This window comes from Solanum verrucosum, unplaced genomic scaffold (assembly GCF_900185275.1).
Source record: "Solanum verrucosum unplaced genomic scaffold, falcon-dt-bn FXZP01000094.1, whole genome shotgun sequence".
Classification (NCBI taxonomy): domain Eukaryota; kingdom Viridiplantae; phylum Streptophyta; class Magnoliopsida; order Solanales; family Solanaceae; genus Solanum; species Solanum verrucosum.
This window is the reverse complement of record NW_026019970.1, coordinates 2,791,134-2,808,680: the sequence shown is the minus strand read 5'-3', so window position 1 is coordinate 2,808,680 and position 17,547 is coordinate 2,791,134. Positions and strand designations below refer to the sequence as shown.

Genomic DNA, 17,547 nt, shown 5'->3' with positions numbered 1-17,547 from the left:
CTTGTTTGGTTGATATTACATTTGCCTAATTCCATTAACATTCGACTCATTATACATTATATATACACTGTTATATAGTATTTGATACATTAAATAAATATATGATCATTTTATTGTATTATCCCTTTCCCTATATAGTTACGTAAGAAATCCTTCTATTTTCAACTTCATTAATTTTAGCTCATCTGCATGCTCTGACCAACTTAAATAACATGGAAAATTGATGAGTGTCATTGAAGGTTGCTATCATGAAAATATATCGGTAAAAGATGATATTATGACAATATATAGGTATATTGTGGTTGTATACTGAGGAATATCTCACTGAAGGACTGAATCAGTTCTCCATGATACCAATCATATCAGTATATAGATACACCATGATGGTATTATAGAGGATTGAAGAGTGCCTCGTTGAAATATGATACCATGCCAATATATTTTTATCCTGTGATGATATATTAAGGGATTTCTCATTAAATAACCAAACTATAGCTTAGATATTTATTGATTTGATCAATTTTAACTCATTGTGGTTCATTTCACACCCCAATACATTTTGATATGCTTATAAGGAATCAAACGAAACCCTTTCATTAATTAGAAATTCCTTGGAGATGAAATGAAAGTAGTAATATGCATCGATTGGTCGATTTTATGTCTTAACGTTATGATTGATTAAATTTTAGTTTGTGAACCAGCTAAATCGATAATCAAATTAATAAAATATTTACTATATAAGACGGAGGTATGTACTAGCATATCTTTCTTAGGGAGTAGCAATGAAATATTTTGGACGTTGTGTGAGGCAACTAGTTAGTAATTAGAACTAGGTGGATGTTGTACCTGGCAAAGAGATCATCATTAATTTTCGGTGTAATTATCAAAGTTTGGTGCACATGGAGTTGTATAATTATGTCAACGAGATAAAAAAAGGGATCAATTAAGGGGCTTTGAAGCCTAATTAACGGATCTCCAAAATTTTCTTTAAAGTGAATATGAAAAAATAAAAATAAAGTAACATTACCCTTGTGTAATTGAAAAATATTAAGAATAAAATAGACATTAGCAAAATTGGAAGGTGCAAATGCGAAAATGAGGAAGTTGCTTTGACTACAAAACCATGTCTGTTTGTTGGAGCGAATTGGATGATCGGACCGAGGGATACCTTCCTCTTCCCCTTACTCTCCTTTCCCTAATATGAACCTTGAGTCATTAAAGCCTTTCTGACTAGGCCTGGCCTGATCGCCCTACACGACTGGCTTGACTTTTATATTTTGTTTTTTCAATCTCTAGTCAAATTGTTGGCTTCACTATTATTTGATGACCCATTATGTTATCATGAAACTTAGGTGTCACGTGGTATATAGTTTTTCATGTGGATGCATACATGATAAGAATGTTAGCATTTGTGGGAAGATTCAAGAGTATGTAAAGTTTCTTGAAAATACTTTAGAATATTTAGGAAGAATCATAAAAGGCCTTTGAGAATATTTTAGTCTGGTAGAGAATTCTAGAAAAAAGATTTATTTGTAAATATGTATGAACTTGTTTGATAATTGTTATTTAAATATCAGCCTCTAAGTGATCGAGAGTAGTGTAAATAGAGGGACATCCATTTGTAAAATCATCAAACAAAAATCAACCGAAGTTCTCAACGACATTCTTCATATCAATGATCTCTTGTGTTCTCTCTATCATTCTCTTAGTCATTTCTATAGTCTTGGGTTGACTTGACATAGCAAGATCATGAGCAAGTTGTCATGTATCACACCTGTGCTTAGTAAAAGACTTAAGCCAATGTGGTAGGCAAGGTTGCAACTAAGAGAATGACAAACGACGGAAAAATTAACGTTGCTAACATTCAAGCTAACGTTACCCATGCCGCCGACAAGAAGGACCATACCAAAAAGAGGAATGTTGCCACCAAGAACGAGAAGGTACCACTCGAGGTTGAGTCAAATGAAAGACTTACATTCCAAGAACCTTATACCACTCAGGCGAGCAAAGATGATGTGGAGGTCTTGCCTGAGGACATCTTGTTTGGTAGAGAGTGGTTCACAAAGGTTAATGCAGGGGTTGATGCAATTGAGATATTTAGCCAATGCTTTGGGAAAGTAGAAGGCACACTAAGCTATCTTGTGGCACATACTTTTGAGGAGATCGAAAACATTCGAAATGACTTGAATAGGTGTACACAGATGAAGATAGAGATGAGGCAGACCGTCATTATTTTAGAATGCAGAGACTCATGGAAGCGTTGAGCACTATCGATTTCATGAAGGAAAAAATAGAGACGCTCAAAGAGCAGGTTGATGTTGGGGTGACTAGGACAACTAGGAATTTGAAGAATCAAAACAAATGAACTATTTAATCAGTCCAAAAACGGAATCCGGTCCAAAAATTAGTTGATTGAATGAATTAAAATGCAAATCATACTTGATTGAAATTGATTAAAATGTAAATCATAAATCAACCGTCGTCTTTTATTAAATTTAAATTACTTTATTTATTCTTTAAAATTATTACTTTCTTTTATAACTATATAATATATTTACTACAAAAATATTCATTTGAAAATACTTTGATAAAGTTTCTCATTAATCAATTTGAGTTAAATATTGATCCAACTTTTTCAAGACTGAACTAGTAAAATACACAAAATAATAACGTTTTAATGGATCAATTTCGCCACCTCTAGTTTAATAGGATTTATTGGCACCCCTACCGTGAAATATAAACTTCAGATTTAGTGAAATGATTAATCCGTTTGCATCTTTCACAATTCATAATTGGAGTTTTCTCTTCTCTTCTTCTCTTGTGATATAACATCTGAAGAAGCTCAATCTTATAAAAATAAATTTTTGCGGTAATAAATATGTATATTAGTAAAAAGTGTTAAAACTTATACTAATATTAGTTAATAGTCGTTAGATCTAATATCATTATAGGCTTTAAAAACATTTACAAAAAGTGTTGATTGCCTCTAAAAAAACATATTTATCGACAATTCAGTAATTGCCATTAATTATCGCTATTTTATTTTTTTGATGTAGTGCCTCTACCATGGATGATTCTTAAGATCTTGAGAGAGCTCGATCCTCCTTCTCCAGGGCCCTCTCGACGATAAGGCTACTAAATCAATCGTTTGAGGGCCCAATTTTTTTACAACCCCCACTTTCTCCCATATATATATTGTGTAAAAAAATCATGTATTAATAAATTTGAAAAGAATTTCTTGGATAGAAAAGATAATAGCTTTTTACCTCATTAAATATATGAATCGTTGTTAAATTGAGAAATGAAATAATGTTTAGTTAATTGTAGCATCTTTATGTGGCTATCTATTTTGTTGCCTTATATATATTCTGACGATTATCATGAATCAATTATTATTCTTATGTTTTAATTTTTTTAATCCCCTTTCACTATTTTTATTCTCTCATTATTAAATATTGTAAAGTCTTTCAAACAGTCAAACCTTATTACATATATTACGCAAAATTATTATTGTGTGTTTATAGAAAGATCAAATTATTTTTTTGATGTCTTCTTCAAATTTCAAGCACTAAAACTAATAGACACTATTTTAATATCATTATATCAACTTATCAAATTTAACGTAACACTATTTCGATATCATTATATAAGCTTTTCAAATTTTGAGTCAGATTTTATTTTTTTATAACTTTATTTCATTGGAAATTTACATTTTTTACCTTCTTACTCCATAAGAATTTTTGGCTAAAAATATCCTTAAACTATACCCCCAACTTAAACTACATCCTTAAATTATCCTTCTTAACAAAAAACATTCTCCAAGTATTTAAAACTTAACAATTTTCATCCCTCTATTTGAATTTATCAAAAAAAAATAGTGAATTCCACACAAAAACATATGCAATTCATACTATTCTCATATAAAAAAAATCTATAAAATTATTACCGATTGGAAAAAGCATCCAAAAATAAAAAACAAAAAACTGAGACTCATGTTTGTTGTTGAAAAAATAATGTTAGGACGGTGTGAGTCTACGAGGAGATATGATCTTCTCTTCTCCTTTACAAACTGAATGAAGTTAGAGCTTAATTTCACACCATCTTCACCTTGCAAAGTCAAAATGTCGTTAGATCAATAATTTTTTGGGCAAATTGATAGTTGATGGGATCAAGATTCTGCTAATTTTGATTTCTAGTACTCAAGTTTCATTTTCCATTATTAGAAGTAAACATATTCAATGAAAAGAAAACATTTCCATAGATTCTTTGATATCAAATCAAATGAAAAGTAAATAAAAATAAAATTGCTAATTAAAAGGAAGACAATGCAAAACGTTGTTACTAAAACAAATTATAATATTATTTTAGATGTATGTAGAATGAACAAAATTGGTTTATTGGGGTGATTTAGGGAGTTTAATTTGTTGAGAGCAATGTGCACCGTACATGTTGTTGTGAAGAATTTGTTAGTTTTTGACAAATTTTAACAAAAGGATGAAAGTTGTCAAATTTTAAATAATTGAGGGACGTATTCTGTTAAGAAAAATAATTTAAGGATGTAGTTTAAGTTGAGGGTATAATTTAGGGAAAATTGTATGAAATAACAAACTATTAATTCAAATTAAATGCTATAGCCATAGTTTCTTTTATTTGTAATTCGCAGCAAACATTCCATGTTTTTTGCCATCCCATTTGTATACCGAAATATACAAATGCAGGACCCATTTGTATACCGAAATATACAAATAGACCGAAATATACAAATGCAAGACCCATTTGTATACCGAAATATACAAATGCAGGACCCATTTGTATACCGAAATATACAAATAGACCCAAATACATATTTTTTTATGTATATGTATACCGAAATATACAGATTAATAGCCATAACAAACATAAAGTTTTCTATGGAGCACAATTATACAAACTATAAGTATAGCATACAAATATGGTTTTTATGTTTGTTAAACCTAAAATTTACTCTATAATTTAAGGATGTTTTTTGCCAACAACTCTACTTCATAATGTCCATATATATATATCCTACCTTTCCAAACCTCATTTATAGGATCACATTGTGTAGGTTATAATTATTCAATTTATATCTATGAACTAAAAAAATAAGATCTCAATACGAAATTTGACTTTAGACCCCAATCTTGTACAGTCGGCCTGCGTTCTCCAAAGCTTGATTCAGTCAATCAAATTTTAGTCTTCTTTATACAAAAATGTTTAAAGTTGCATGAGTAAAGAAGTTGGTGCATTTTTGCTCCAGGAAATAATTATTGATCTTCTCAATTTATCTGAACTTTGAGTTATGTATGGTTGAAGTTTAGTTAGTTTTGTTTAATTACAATCATTTTATTTGCAATCATGAACAAAAATTATAAAGGTGGGTGTGGGGGAGGTTGGATTTGGTGCACATGTCTGCTGCAAATTGCAATGGAGTTTTAATAATCTATGTCAACGAGATTAAAAAAAGGGGGTCAATTAACGGGCTTTGAAGCCTATTTAATCGATCTCCAAAAAATCATTTACATGTGAATATGAAAAAATCATAAACATTACCCTTTTGCCAAGAGGGATGTGTAGTGTGTTATACTACCAATTTCAAATTCTAAATGTCATATTTTTATATTTCCTTTTCCAATCTCTTGTCAACTAGTAAACTTAGTATATTTCCACTAGGGAACCATCCTATGTGAACCACTGCTCCACTAGATGTAAATTTAGTAAATTTCTCATGCTATTCAAATACATATATTTCGAATATATGTTAATCAGATATATCTAATTATGTGTATTTAAATATGAAATGTAATCGAAAGACATTAGTTTAGGAGCAAATCATGCATATAATGATTCAAGAGTATCTGTTGTATCCCTGATCCATAAAAAATCAAAAATTCAAAATTCTTCCCATTTTTTCCGAGCATAAAAAAAATTCACTACTTTTTCCCTGAATTTTTTCTCCAATAATTGTTTATGTTAATTCGAATTTCAAGCTTTATGAAATACACAATGACAAGTGATTATCACTGTATTGTTGAGATATTCAAGAACTTAAATTTCTTACACTATTTATGATGCTATGAGTCTAATACTCGATTAGTATTTAGATACATGAGTTCATGTACATATTAGATACACATATACAACTTAAATACATTAACAGATACATACAAGATACAATATGGGTGCAAGTGCAACTCAGATACATGTTCAGCTACATGATACATTCTTAGATACACACCAAATATATTATTCGTACATGCTTAGGTAATTAAAATGCCTAGAAACATACAATGGTGTGTTGTAGAGATTCATATATGATTTCACCGTTACTATAACAAAAATAACTTTATAACGGCAATAAATATACATATTAATAAAGAGTGTTAAAGTTTTTATCGGCATTAATTAAATGTCATTAGAATCAATGTCGCTAAAAACTTTAGAGACATATACATTGAGTGCTAATTACTGCTAAAAATAAATATTTAGTGACAATTAAGTTATTACCATTAATTAATCACCACTAAAAGTCATTTCTTACGTAGTGATGCGTTAATCTTGTCGTTATTGTGAAGATTGGTTGAGATTTTTGAGGATGAAAATCAAGAGCATGAGCCATGACTCAAATAATAATTGAATTAGTTATCAAACTCAAAGAATCTGATTTGTAATGCTCCATTTTCCATTCAATTTCAGATGGGAGTAAGGGAAGAAGGAGAGAGAGTTAAGTGATGAACAAAGAATTAGGAGAGGAAGTGAGCTAATTGGAGTGAATGAATAAATTAGGAAAATAGTTAAGAAGTTAAAATTCTATTTTACGCTATTTTAAAATTGGGAATAGTGTGTATCACGATTAGAAAATCAATTTGAGTTGAATATTGACCCAATTTTACTAGACTCAACTAATATATGGACAAATTAATACTAACATTTTAATAAACTAATTTTGCCACCTCCAACTTAATACTAGGATATATTGACACAACTACGCCATGAAGCATAAAACTGAAGAAACGGAACTGCATGCTAAAATGAAGCTCGGTCTATCTTTACTTATCAACTATATTAAAAATAATTTTCTAGCAAAATACTTATTCAGTTTGAAAAATCAAGATATAACTTATCATTTTGTGTCTATTTTACCTTTGATATTAAATATAATTATTCAATATCTAATACATATATTTCCTAAAGCATTAAATTTAATATATTCAAAGATTAATATAGTAGTATTACCTACTATTATCATCCAACTACAACATTTCATCTTATTTTATTTTAAAAGCTAATAAGGGCGAAAGAAATATATATATACTAAAACAAGGCAAACTGAAGAAAAAACTTAAATTAGATTTCGTGGTCCCAAATATCTGCTACGCTCTTGTAAGGCCCATCACTCGTGTTCACAAACAATTCTTCTCCATCTAATACTCGCATCTGCACAAACAATCAATGAAAACCCAACTATTTAGTATCCACATCGAGAATTCAATTATTGTTTACGTAGAAACTACTGGTAATAACGAACTTTTAAATGACAAGAGAGAAGTACCTGATCTGGGACATCACAAATAGCTTGGAAATCTAGCTCTGGAATTTCCCATGAAAACACTTTAATGTTCTCTTTTATTCTTTCTGAGAGATCTGATTTCGGAATTGTACTCGTTCCTCTTTGTATAGCCCACCTCACTAGCACCTGCCCCGGCGTTTTATTTAGTTTTCCTGCTGCTCTCTCTACTACAGGATGATGAATTAGATCAATTTCTCGCGAACCCAAAGGTGAATACGCCTGAAAAAAGTGGATGCAAACAACCTCAGGCATAAATAAATATATACAAGTCTCAACTCCGCGAGGTATTAGTAGTACCTACCTCAAGTTCATTACATTTGAAACTTGTTAGCTACCAAATCATTGTTAATATATGTTGTTATGCATAAAGTTTCAGTTACTTACTGTGACGTGAATATTATTTTTCTTGCAAGCTTCCAACATTTTTTCATTTCTCCATCCAGGGTGCATCTCCATCTGATCAGTAATATGAAAAAAAGGAAGAAGAGGAGGACATCGATACGATTAATTGAAAGACGAGAATTAATATAATATTCAACTAACCTGGCATACAGAAGGCATTATCTGTGCAATATCTAAAAGCTTTTTAAGTTTCTTGACAGTGAAATTACATACTCCAATATCTCGTACGAGTTTATCTTTCACTAACTTCTCCATTTCTCTCCAAACCCCTTCCCAATCGAAGTCAGACACTTCCCCTGCTTTTGGAGGTCTACTAGCTCCGTCCTTGAGACGGAAGGGCCAATGAATCTTCAACATAAAATTTGCAGATTCATTCATCTATTAGATTTCAAAACTACCCAACTAAATACTGCGAAAAGGAAGTCGTACCAGGTAGAGATCAAGATAACCCAGTTGCAATTCATTGAGTGTCTTCATCAATGCAGGTCGAACTCTCTCACGTGACAAATCACAACACCTAAAACAATCAATAATATCTCCTTAATTCGTTTAATTGCACGTTGGATGTATAAAAAAATCCTAGAGATTTAAAATAAGTTAAAGCATAATACCATAGTTTAGATGTCACAAATAAGGCTGATCTCTCTACTCCTGCATGTATAGCTGCCTTAATTCCATGACCAACCTATATATAAGAACAAAACACAAATGTATATATCTTGTTAACTACAAATTATAAGATCGGTAAACATCTGTTTAAGCTGATGAAATTTCATACTTGCCCGTCGATCCTAAATGTCTAAAATGAGAGAAAATGACATAAATAGTCCCTTTAACTATAGAAGTAGGTTTCAAATGGTCCCTTAACTATATACTTAATGGATTTAGTCCTTTAACTATTCAAAAACTTATCAGCTTTAATTTGGTCCCTTAACTATATACTTAATGGATTTAGTCCTTTAACTATTCAAAAACTTATCAGCTTTAATTTGGTTCCTTAACTATACACTTACCGGTTTTAGTCCTTTAAGTATTCAAAAACTTATCAAATTTGGTCTTTGTCCATTTTAAAAATACAAATAGCTTAGGTTTATATTAACGAAAATCTTCTTGAAATTAAATCTTTAACCCATTTTTTAAGTTGTTTCTCTATCCCCGCTCTTTTTTCTTCAAACTACTCTCATGAAAAGAGCAATAACGTCAACGATTCAAAATAAAATTAATGAGGAAAGAAGATATAATTCCTAATTTTATTCAATGAAGATAAAATTACGCATATAATTGTTGTTAATGATTTGAATCCACACTTGAATATGCTAATCAATGCAGATTTTATTTAATTTACTCAAATTTCTTTACGTAAAATAAAATGAATAGAATAATAAAATTGATCTATTTAAAAAAAATAAAAGTAAATTACAAATCTATATTTTATAAATTTCAATTTCTGAAAAATTAAACAAATTTCGTCAATGAAGTCGTTGGAGTACAAACTTTGGATTTAACGAGTAATAATTTTTTTTCTTTTTATAATAAAGTTTAGCATATTCAAGTCATTAGTAGCAATAATATGCTTCATTTTATCCTTTGTTGAATAAAATTATGACTTATATTTTCTTTTCTCGTGAATTTTATTTTAAATCGTTGAGGTTAATGTTCTTCGCATAAGGTTAATTTGAAGAAAAAGTAGCGGAGAGAGAGAAACAATAGAAAGAATTGCTAAAAGATTTATTTTCTCGTAAAATCTGTAAGTTTATAGTTAAGGAACTAAAACCGATAAGTGTATAGTTAAGGGACAAAAGCTGATAAATTTTTGAATAGTTAAAGGACTAAATCCGTTAAGTGTATAATTAAGAGACCATTTTAGACCTACTCCTATAGTTAAAGGACTATTTATGTCATTTTCTCTCTAAAATGACATCTATTTACCAATTCTGTTATAGAAAACTTTAAACTATGTGCACAATAATTCTGTTTAGAAAACTAAGCCTCGATCGTATGTGTATGCTAAACAACTTGTACATAATAATGCGACTTTGATGTAATTCAACAACTTAAAAGCAATAATCACAAATGAAAAAGAACCTCATCTTGGACTCCATACTCTGCCGCTGTGTCAACATGCCTGTAGCCAGCCTGCAGCCATAGTCAAGAGCATAAATTCTCATAAAAAAACAGTTTTAAATAATCAAATTTGCTAAAAGGTTGGGTTTCATGCTCCAAAGGACAAGCCTTGGGGAATGAAGATCACAAAACATTCTAAGTGACTCACACGCACCAGAATGAATGAGGCGAAAAATCAAAGTCATACTTCTTTATTTATTATATGAGTATATGTAAGCGAAATTGAACAAACTGTAATTATCAATTTAGAGTAACACAAAATTTCAAAATGAGATTTGAAAATACCAAACCATACCAAATTAATTTGATAGATAATTTTTTTAATCGAAAATACCATACCGTTAATCGTACACCTAGGTGGCTAGGTTTTTTTTTTTTTTTTTTTTTTTTTTTAAAGTACTTGCAAAAAGTATACCGAACACACATCAACTTTGAAAATTTCGAATAAAGTGCTTTTGTTTTCTTGGCCAAACAATCCACTATCTAATATTATTGTCATTCTTGCTGAATTGAATTTCTTTTGTTACTATTAATATTGATTTGACTCTGATTTGAGTTTTTATTCAAATTACTAATATATATATGTGCTATAATATTTATTGAATCATTTCAAATTTTAAGTTTGATCCGAACTTGTATATGTTAAAGAGACAAAAAAATATGAAAAAGTTCAAAAAATATTATAAATTATATTACAATAAATATTATTATGTATGATAAAATATTTTAAAAAATGTATACATGAAACGTCGAGTTGAGTTGGTTCAATTTGTTTTTTTTTATAGTTAAAACCAAATTACTATGATCGAGTTTTTTTTTCTCAATATTAAACCAAACCACTAATGAATACTTGTTTATCTAGTTGAATCAAATTATTAATTTACTTCATCTACACAAATCAACATATAATCAATTCGCAATATTACTTTTAACATATCAATATGATACAATATAATTATGTATAATGGGACGAGGTAGAGTACCTCAACAATAGCAGTATAAACAGAATCCCTTGCATTATGAGCTCTCCAAGTGCCCAAACCAATAGCAGGAATCTTGTGACCACTCAACAGTACAAAAGATTCAATTTTCTCACCTTGTGGGTCTATTGTCATCTGAGCCATCTTAACTTCTATCGAAACGTATCTATTATTGTAGCGAGGTGTAGATTTTTGATACTATACTATAAAAGAAAAAAATAAATTAAAGGACATTTATATGGCATGGGAAATGGAGGGGCTAAAGTTTAGAGACACGTAGCATTGCATGTTGTGACACGTTTGAACACATTCACAAATTTTGCAACACATTTTTGTGACACGTTCTCTTTTTGGCTACCTACCACACTCTTCTTGCCTTCTTTTTCTTTGTTTTTTTGTTTTCTTGCTCTAGATTTTTACGTTTTGTACATTTGTGAATGATCCAGTTAATTAATAGTGGTAGTGGAGAAAGTTTCTGCCAAAATTAATTATTCTAAAAGACTTCGAGTTTTTTTAATTTTTAATTAGAAATCTTGAGCTTGAATATAAAAATAATGTCATCTTTAATAAAAATTTTCTATTTTAATTTCTAAGGTGAGTTTAATTAAATTAATCAATTTTCATTAAAAAATAAGTGTTGCTTTGGTACATCATTTGGAAACTAGAGGGGGTTGAAGAGTGTCTTAAATGATTTTCAGCCTAAACACCAAATAGTACAACCTTCAATACTGAAACCAGATTCTCTATATTAGTTCTACTATCTTGTACTAAGAGGGTGTTTAGATTGATTTAAAAGTTGGTCAAATTTATTTTAAAGTCAATTTTTGACTTTTGGAAATGTTTGACAAATATAAAAAAATAACTTAAAATAAGTCAAAATGACTTAAAATAAGTTGAGAAGTGTTTGACAAGGTCAAAAATTACTTAAAATAAGTTTAAAATGACTTAAAATAAGTCAAAAACCAAAAGTAGGTCTCCCCCTATTTTTTATTTTTTGACTTAAAAGTCATTTCAGTTTGACTTTTTATTTTTGATTTAAAAGTTACTTTTTTAAGCCGATCACAAACGGGCCCTAAGTGCACAATGTAAACAAGATATCCTAAAAATTAGGGGTGTACAAAATCGAACCAAAAATCGAATCAAATTGCAAATCGTGTTGAATCGAAAAAAACCTCGATGAATGGTTTGGTTTGACTTCGTTTGGTATTGAAAAAAAAACCCGAATATACTTGAATTGGTTTGGTTTTAACTAAAAAAAAGTCAACCCGAGATCAAACCAACCCGACATTATATATATATAATTTTTAAAATTTATTTAATATATAAAAGTATTTACTTTGATGTAATTTTTAAATATTACTTATACGTTTTCATAATTTTTATGTTTTAACATATTTTTTCAAGTTTTTTGAGACTTAAAATTTTGAATGGTCCAATAAAGGTTATAGTTCATAGATATTAGTAACTCCAATAAAGCTCAATTTGAAATTAAATCAATACTAATGCTTATAAAATAAATTAATTCAACACTAAGAATGACAACAATGTTGAATATTTGTTCTTTAGTTTTACATTGGTTTAGACATTTAAAATACATAATCTAATTTTAATTTTTTTTAATGTTTAATCATGTAATTAATACTTATTAGACTTATTTTTGCATGATTTAGTACTTTTAAATTATGATCTTTTCATTATGACTTATCAATTTGCAATATTTATTTTATATGATTTCATTATTATTTTCTATTGAATATTTTAGTGTCATCACTCATCTCATATTTTGTGTTATTTTCTTAAGAAACACCTTAGATAGTTGTATTTTGGTTGGACTTATAAATAAATATTTGGAGCACAAGTTAATTATATGTTTGTATGAATACTTTACTGGAAAAATTCAAAAACCTGAAAAAACCCAAGGTTTATTAGTTTGGTTTGATTTAAGAATTAAAAAAATTGACACAAATGATTTGGTTTAATATTTGAAAAACTCGAACCAATCCGAGGTTGAAAAGCTAAAAAAAAAACGCGAGTTTTGTTAGTTTGGTTTGGTTTATAAATTTAAAATTTTTACACAAATGGTTTGATTTGATATTTGAAAAATCCAAACCAATCCGGTCATGTACACCCCTACTAAATATATAGCATCCCACTTTTCTTTATTATCCAGGACTTTGACCTTAAAGAATAAACAAGTATAAGGAAAATACAGTTATTTCCTCAAAACAAAGTGTAACATCTCGCAAATTGAAATAACTAGGAAGAAGCTAAGAATTGGAAATAGTCACATTTGGAAAGAATTGAAATATGGAAATTTTTTAAGCATGTTAAGTTGAGTTTTTAGTCAACTTCAAATGACCATAACTCGTAGCTCAGCATGTGTTAGGTGTATTTCCAGTTACCATAGGAAAGATCTTGGAATAATCTTTCCAACGACGCTGAGTTTGCGCGATTCCAAGTTCGTATGAGTGAGATATGCCCATTTGAAGTTGGGCTGTTCAAATAAGGAAAGTCTAATCTGGATTTTGGAAGGGTATTTTAGTCTTTTCCTTACCCAATTGTTTTAATTCGTTTTTAGGAGTTTAATTGGGGTAAAATCAGATTTTAGTTAGTTTAGAAAAGTTGAAGTTCATGCTAGGGCTTGGAGAAAAGAGAAAATAGGAGAAATCAAGAATCGTCAAGAATGTTCGAGTTTGGTTATTGATTTAGCCAAGGATTCAATCCTACGAGGTATGTGAGATCACATAGCGTTGGGTCAGTTCACCTACGCGCCAATCATGATTCAATTCAGCAAAGTTATATTGATTTGAAAGTAAATCCTATGAGTTCTTGATGATAATTCAATTGGAATCTTGTGGGTTCTTGTTGTTGAAGTTTCTTGAGATTGATTCATGTTATTAGGTTTGAATTCGAGTTAAATATTGCATATATTGATGAATAAGTTGTTTCTAAGTGTTTGGGGGGAAGAACCAAGTCGAAATAGGGGCCTGAGGTGTCGTCCCTCTCATAGCCCCAAGAAGAACCCTCTGATATTTTGCCTCTGGGGCGTCGCCCCTCTTAGAGCCCCAAGCAGGGATCTTTGAACTTTGGGCTCTGGTGCCCCACGCCTCTCAAAGCGCCAAGGATGCCAGCTCATCCCATTTCCCCCTTCTTTCTGTACTAGTTCCTTAGCAACGTACCTATGTTTTCTAGTTGATTCCAACACTCTAAGGTACGTCTAAACATCATGAAATCATCCATAAACATGAGATCATGAACCTTGAATCCCTAATTCAATTCAAGGAAAGTGAAGAGTCAATTCTAGAAGTTAAGAAGCAAGTCAAGAGAAGTTCATAAAGTTTTCAAAAGTTTTTCGCAAACGTTTTAACTTTGTCTTAATACTTAAGTTTCGAGTTGACTAAAGAGTTAAGAGTAAAGTTCATTTCTTCAAAGATTATACGGGAACTAAGTATTCCTAAAAGTTAGAAATGTTTTCACATTTGAGAAAGAAAGGGAACATCGATTCCAAGAGAGCTTTTAAGCTAAGTTTTGAGTAATTATCTCAAACCAAAGAAAGAAGTTTTGTTCTAAAAACATATGAGCTAAGTACATTTTTGGAGTAGTATTGAGCACCGATATGGGGACGCGAGTTTATAATGACTCAAGTCTCCTTAAACCAAGTAGCCATCATGAGTAGTAAAGGATCATACTTTTTAGATGATTCCTTAAGTGCTTTTAAGCATAGACTAGTGGATCCACTTAGTTAAGGTGTCCTATTTGAAGGAAAAGTATAGGACAGTTCTGGCAGCGTGGGAAAGACGTTGTATCACCACTTAGGCTCATAGTGATGGTTGTCGATTAGAGAAACTCCCACATAAACTATATTACTTTATTATATAAGTAAAATTGAGTTTGTTATTGCATTTTCTTTAACGAACTAAGTTGCTTTCTATAGTTTTATAAAGCTTTCCATATATTGCTTGTGTTTTATTGCTTATATTGAGTTAAGTTATTCATGAGTTGAGTAAAGCCAAGGTAAGTGTTTCTTTCAGATTCTTTCAAGCTTATGTTATGTTCAGTTTTCCTCTCGCATACTCGTACATTCAATGTACTAATGCCATTTGGCCTGCATCGTATTATGATGCAGACACAGGTAACTAGGATCATCACCCATTGCCTCATTGATCCAGTTGAGAACTCAGAGTCTGTTGGTGAGCCTCCTAGCTTTCCGGAGGGATCCTTTTATCATTTGCTTTTAGTATTTCATTGTTAGGATGATCGGGGGTCTTGTCCCGACATCCCTCTTTGTTTTAGAGGCTTCATAGATAGATAGTAATAATTCTTTAGTCTTATTCATTTCAATTGTATACCTTTAAGACTTGAGTTGCCATTTTGGCTAAGTTATTATCTTTTAAGTTATTGCATGAGTTATATTTCTTATGTTTAAGTCTTCTGCTGAGTAAGTAAGCCAGGCCAAGGGTTCTTTTGGGGCTAGCAATGGTTCTCGAGTGCTACTCCCTCCAAGGGTGTGACAAACTTGGTATCAGAGTATAGAGTTCAAGAGTCCTAGGGAGTCTATGAAGCCATATGTGTAGAGTCCTAGTTATCGGTGTGAAGCGCGCCACATCTATAATTAGGAGGCTGCAACATTTAGGAAATTCCTTCACTTATTTCATACTCATTTCGTGCGTTAGAGTTTTATCTGTAAAAAGTTTCTTTCTAACTCGTGCTTGCGCGTAACCGATTGTGAGTTGGACTGTTTTGAGAGTGCTTTCATGAGGTGTTTCTTTCCTCGTGAGCTAAGAAAAGTAAAAAGATGGTTGCCGACATGAGGAGCAGGATGAGTTTATTCATTGTTGGGCTGCCTCGTTTGTCAGATTAGGAAAGTAAGGCAACTATGCTAATAGGTGACATGGGCATAGCAAGGCTGATGATCTTTGTGCAACAAGTTGAGGAGGACAAACTGAGGGATAGAGAAGGGTTTAAGAATAAGAGGGCTAAGACATCATGGAATGAATCCGGGCAGCAAAAGAGTAATGTGAACCGGTCTTCTTTCCAGTATAAGCAGAAAGGACCTTCTCCATCATCTGTTGGTGTACCTGCACCAAGAAACAAATGTGACTACAATAGTCATAATTCCTAGAATTTCAGAGCTAGACCTACACAGTCACAAGGTAGTAGGGCACAAGGGGGTACTAAGATTCCTGCATGTGCTAAGTGTGGTAGGAACCACTCAGGGTTGTGTCTTGATGGCTCTACTGGATGTTTCAAGTGTGGCCAGAATGGTCATTTTATGAAAGAGTTCCCTAAGAACCGTTAAGGTAATGGGAATCAAGGCAATAGAACCCAATCTTCATCAATAGCTCCAGTAGACGGGGTTGCACCTAGAGGAGCTATTTTCGGTACTGGCGAAGGATCAAACCGTCTTTATACGATCACTAGTCGGCAAGAGCAAAAGAACTCTCCAGATGTTGTCATAGGTATGATCAAAGTTTTTACTATTGATGTTTATGCTTTGCTAGACCCAGGAACAAGTTTATCTTTTGTAACCCCTTGTGTTACAAATAATATTGATGTTCTTCTTGAGAAACTCTGTGAACCCTTTTGTGTTTCTACAACTGTTGGGGAGTCTATTCTAGCTGAGTGAGTATATCGTGATTGTGTTATTTCCATGAATCACAAAGACACCATGGCTGACTTAATTGAGTTAGACATGGTAGACTTCGGCATCATTCTAGGTATGGACTGGCTTCATGCCTATTATGCCTCCATTGATTGTAGAACTCGAGTTGTTAAGTTCCAAAGCCCTAATGAGCTAGTCTTAGAGTGGAAAAGTAGTTCAGTAGTGCCTAAGGGTCGTTTTATTTCGTACCTTAAGGCAAGAAAGTTAGTTTCCAAAGGGTGTGTCTATCACTTAGTCTGAGTTAATGACTCTAGTGTTGAGATACCTCCTATTCAGTCAGTTTCGGTAGTAAAAGAGTTTCCAGAAGTCTTTCCAGATGATCTACCCAGAGTCCCTCATGAGAGAGAGATAGACTTCGGTAAGGGTTTGAAAGCACCCAAAATGCCCGCTAATATGTGGTTATTCTGCAATTAATTATTTGGCTAAAATATTTTAACTTATCTTGAATTGCAAAAGCGAACTACTTGATAGTTACTACCGTTTTAAGGGAGAAACAGAAAAATATCGCAATATGAAGTATTTTGTAAACTTACTTATTTATTTATTTTTAAGTCAAGAAAGAAACGGCTAATTTAGTTAAGTGATTAATTCAAAATGGGTGTCTTTTGGAGATTTGAAAATTTTAACTTTAAGATTAATAACAAATAATAACGAGTAAACAAACACAACAAGGAAATGAGGGAAAGAGATTTGGGCCCAAATCTGGTTTTCCTATCCGCCTGGGCCAATATTTGGGCCCATTTTCATTTTGGGCCTTTGACCTATTTGAGTCCCTTGCACCTGTCCTAAAC

At 31.4% G+C, this 17,547-nt stretch overlaps 1 protein-coding gene across 1 annotated transcript; it reads right to left on the bottom strand.

Moving 5' to 3' along the window:
• Positions 1-7,365: 7,365 nt before the first annotated feature.
• LOC125817030 (aldose reductase) lies at positions 7,366-11,240 on the bottom strand. The gene is given in 8 exon segments (XM_049496619.1): positions 7,366-7,455; positions 7,571-7,807; positions 7,973-8,044; positions 8,132-8,338; positions 8,420-8,530; positions 8,532-8,675; positions 10,076-10,126; positions 11,098-11,240. Coding segments are annotated over 8 exon segments (1,053 nt in total). The 5' UTR covers positions 11,239-11,240.
• Between the last annotated feature and the right edge of the window lie 6,307 nt (positions 11,241-17,547).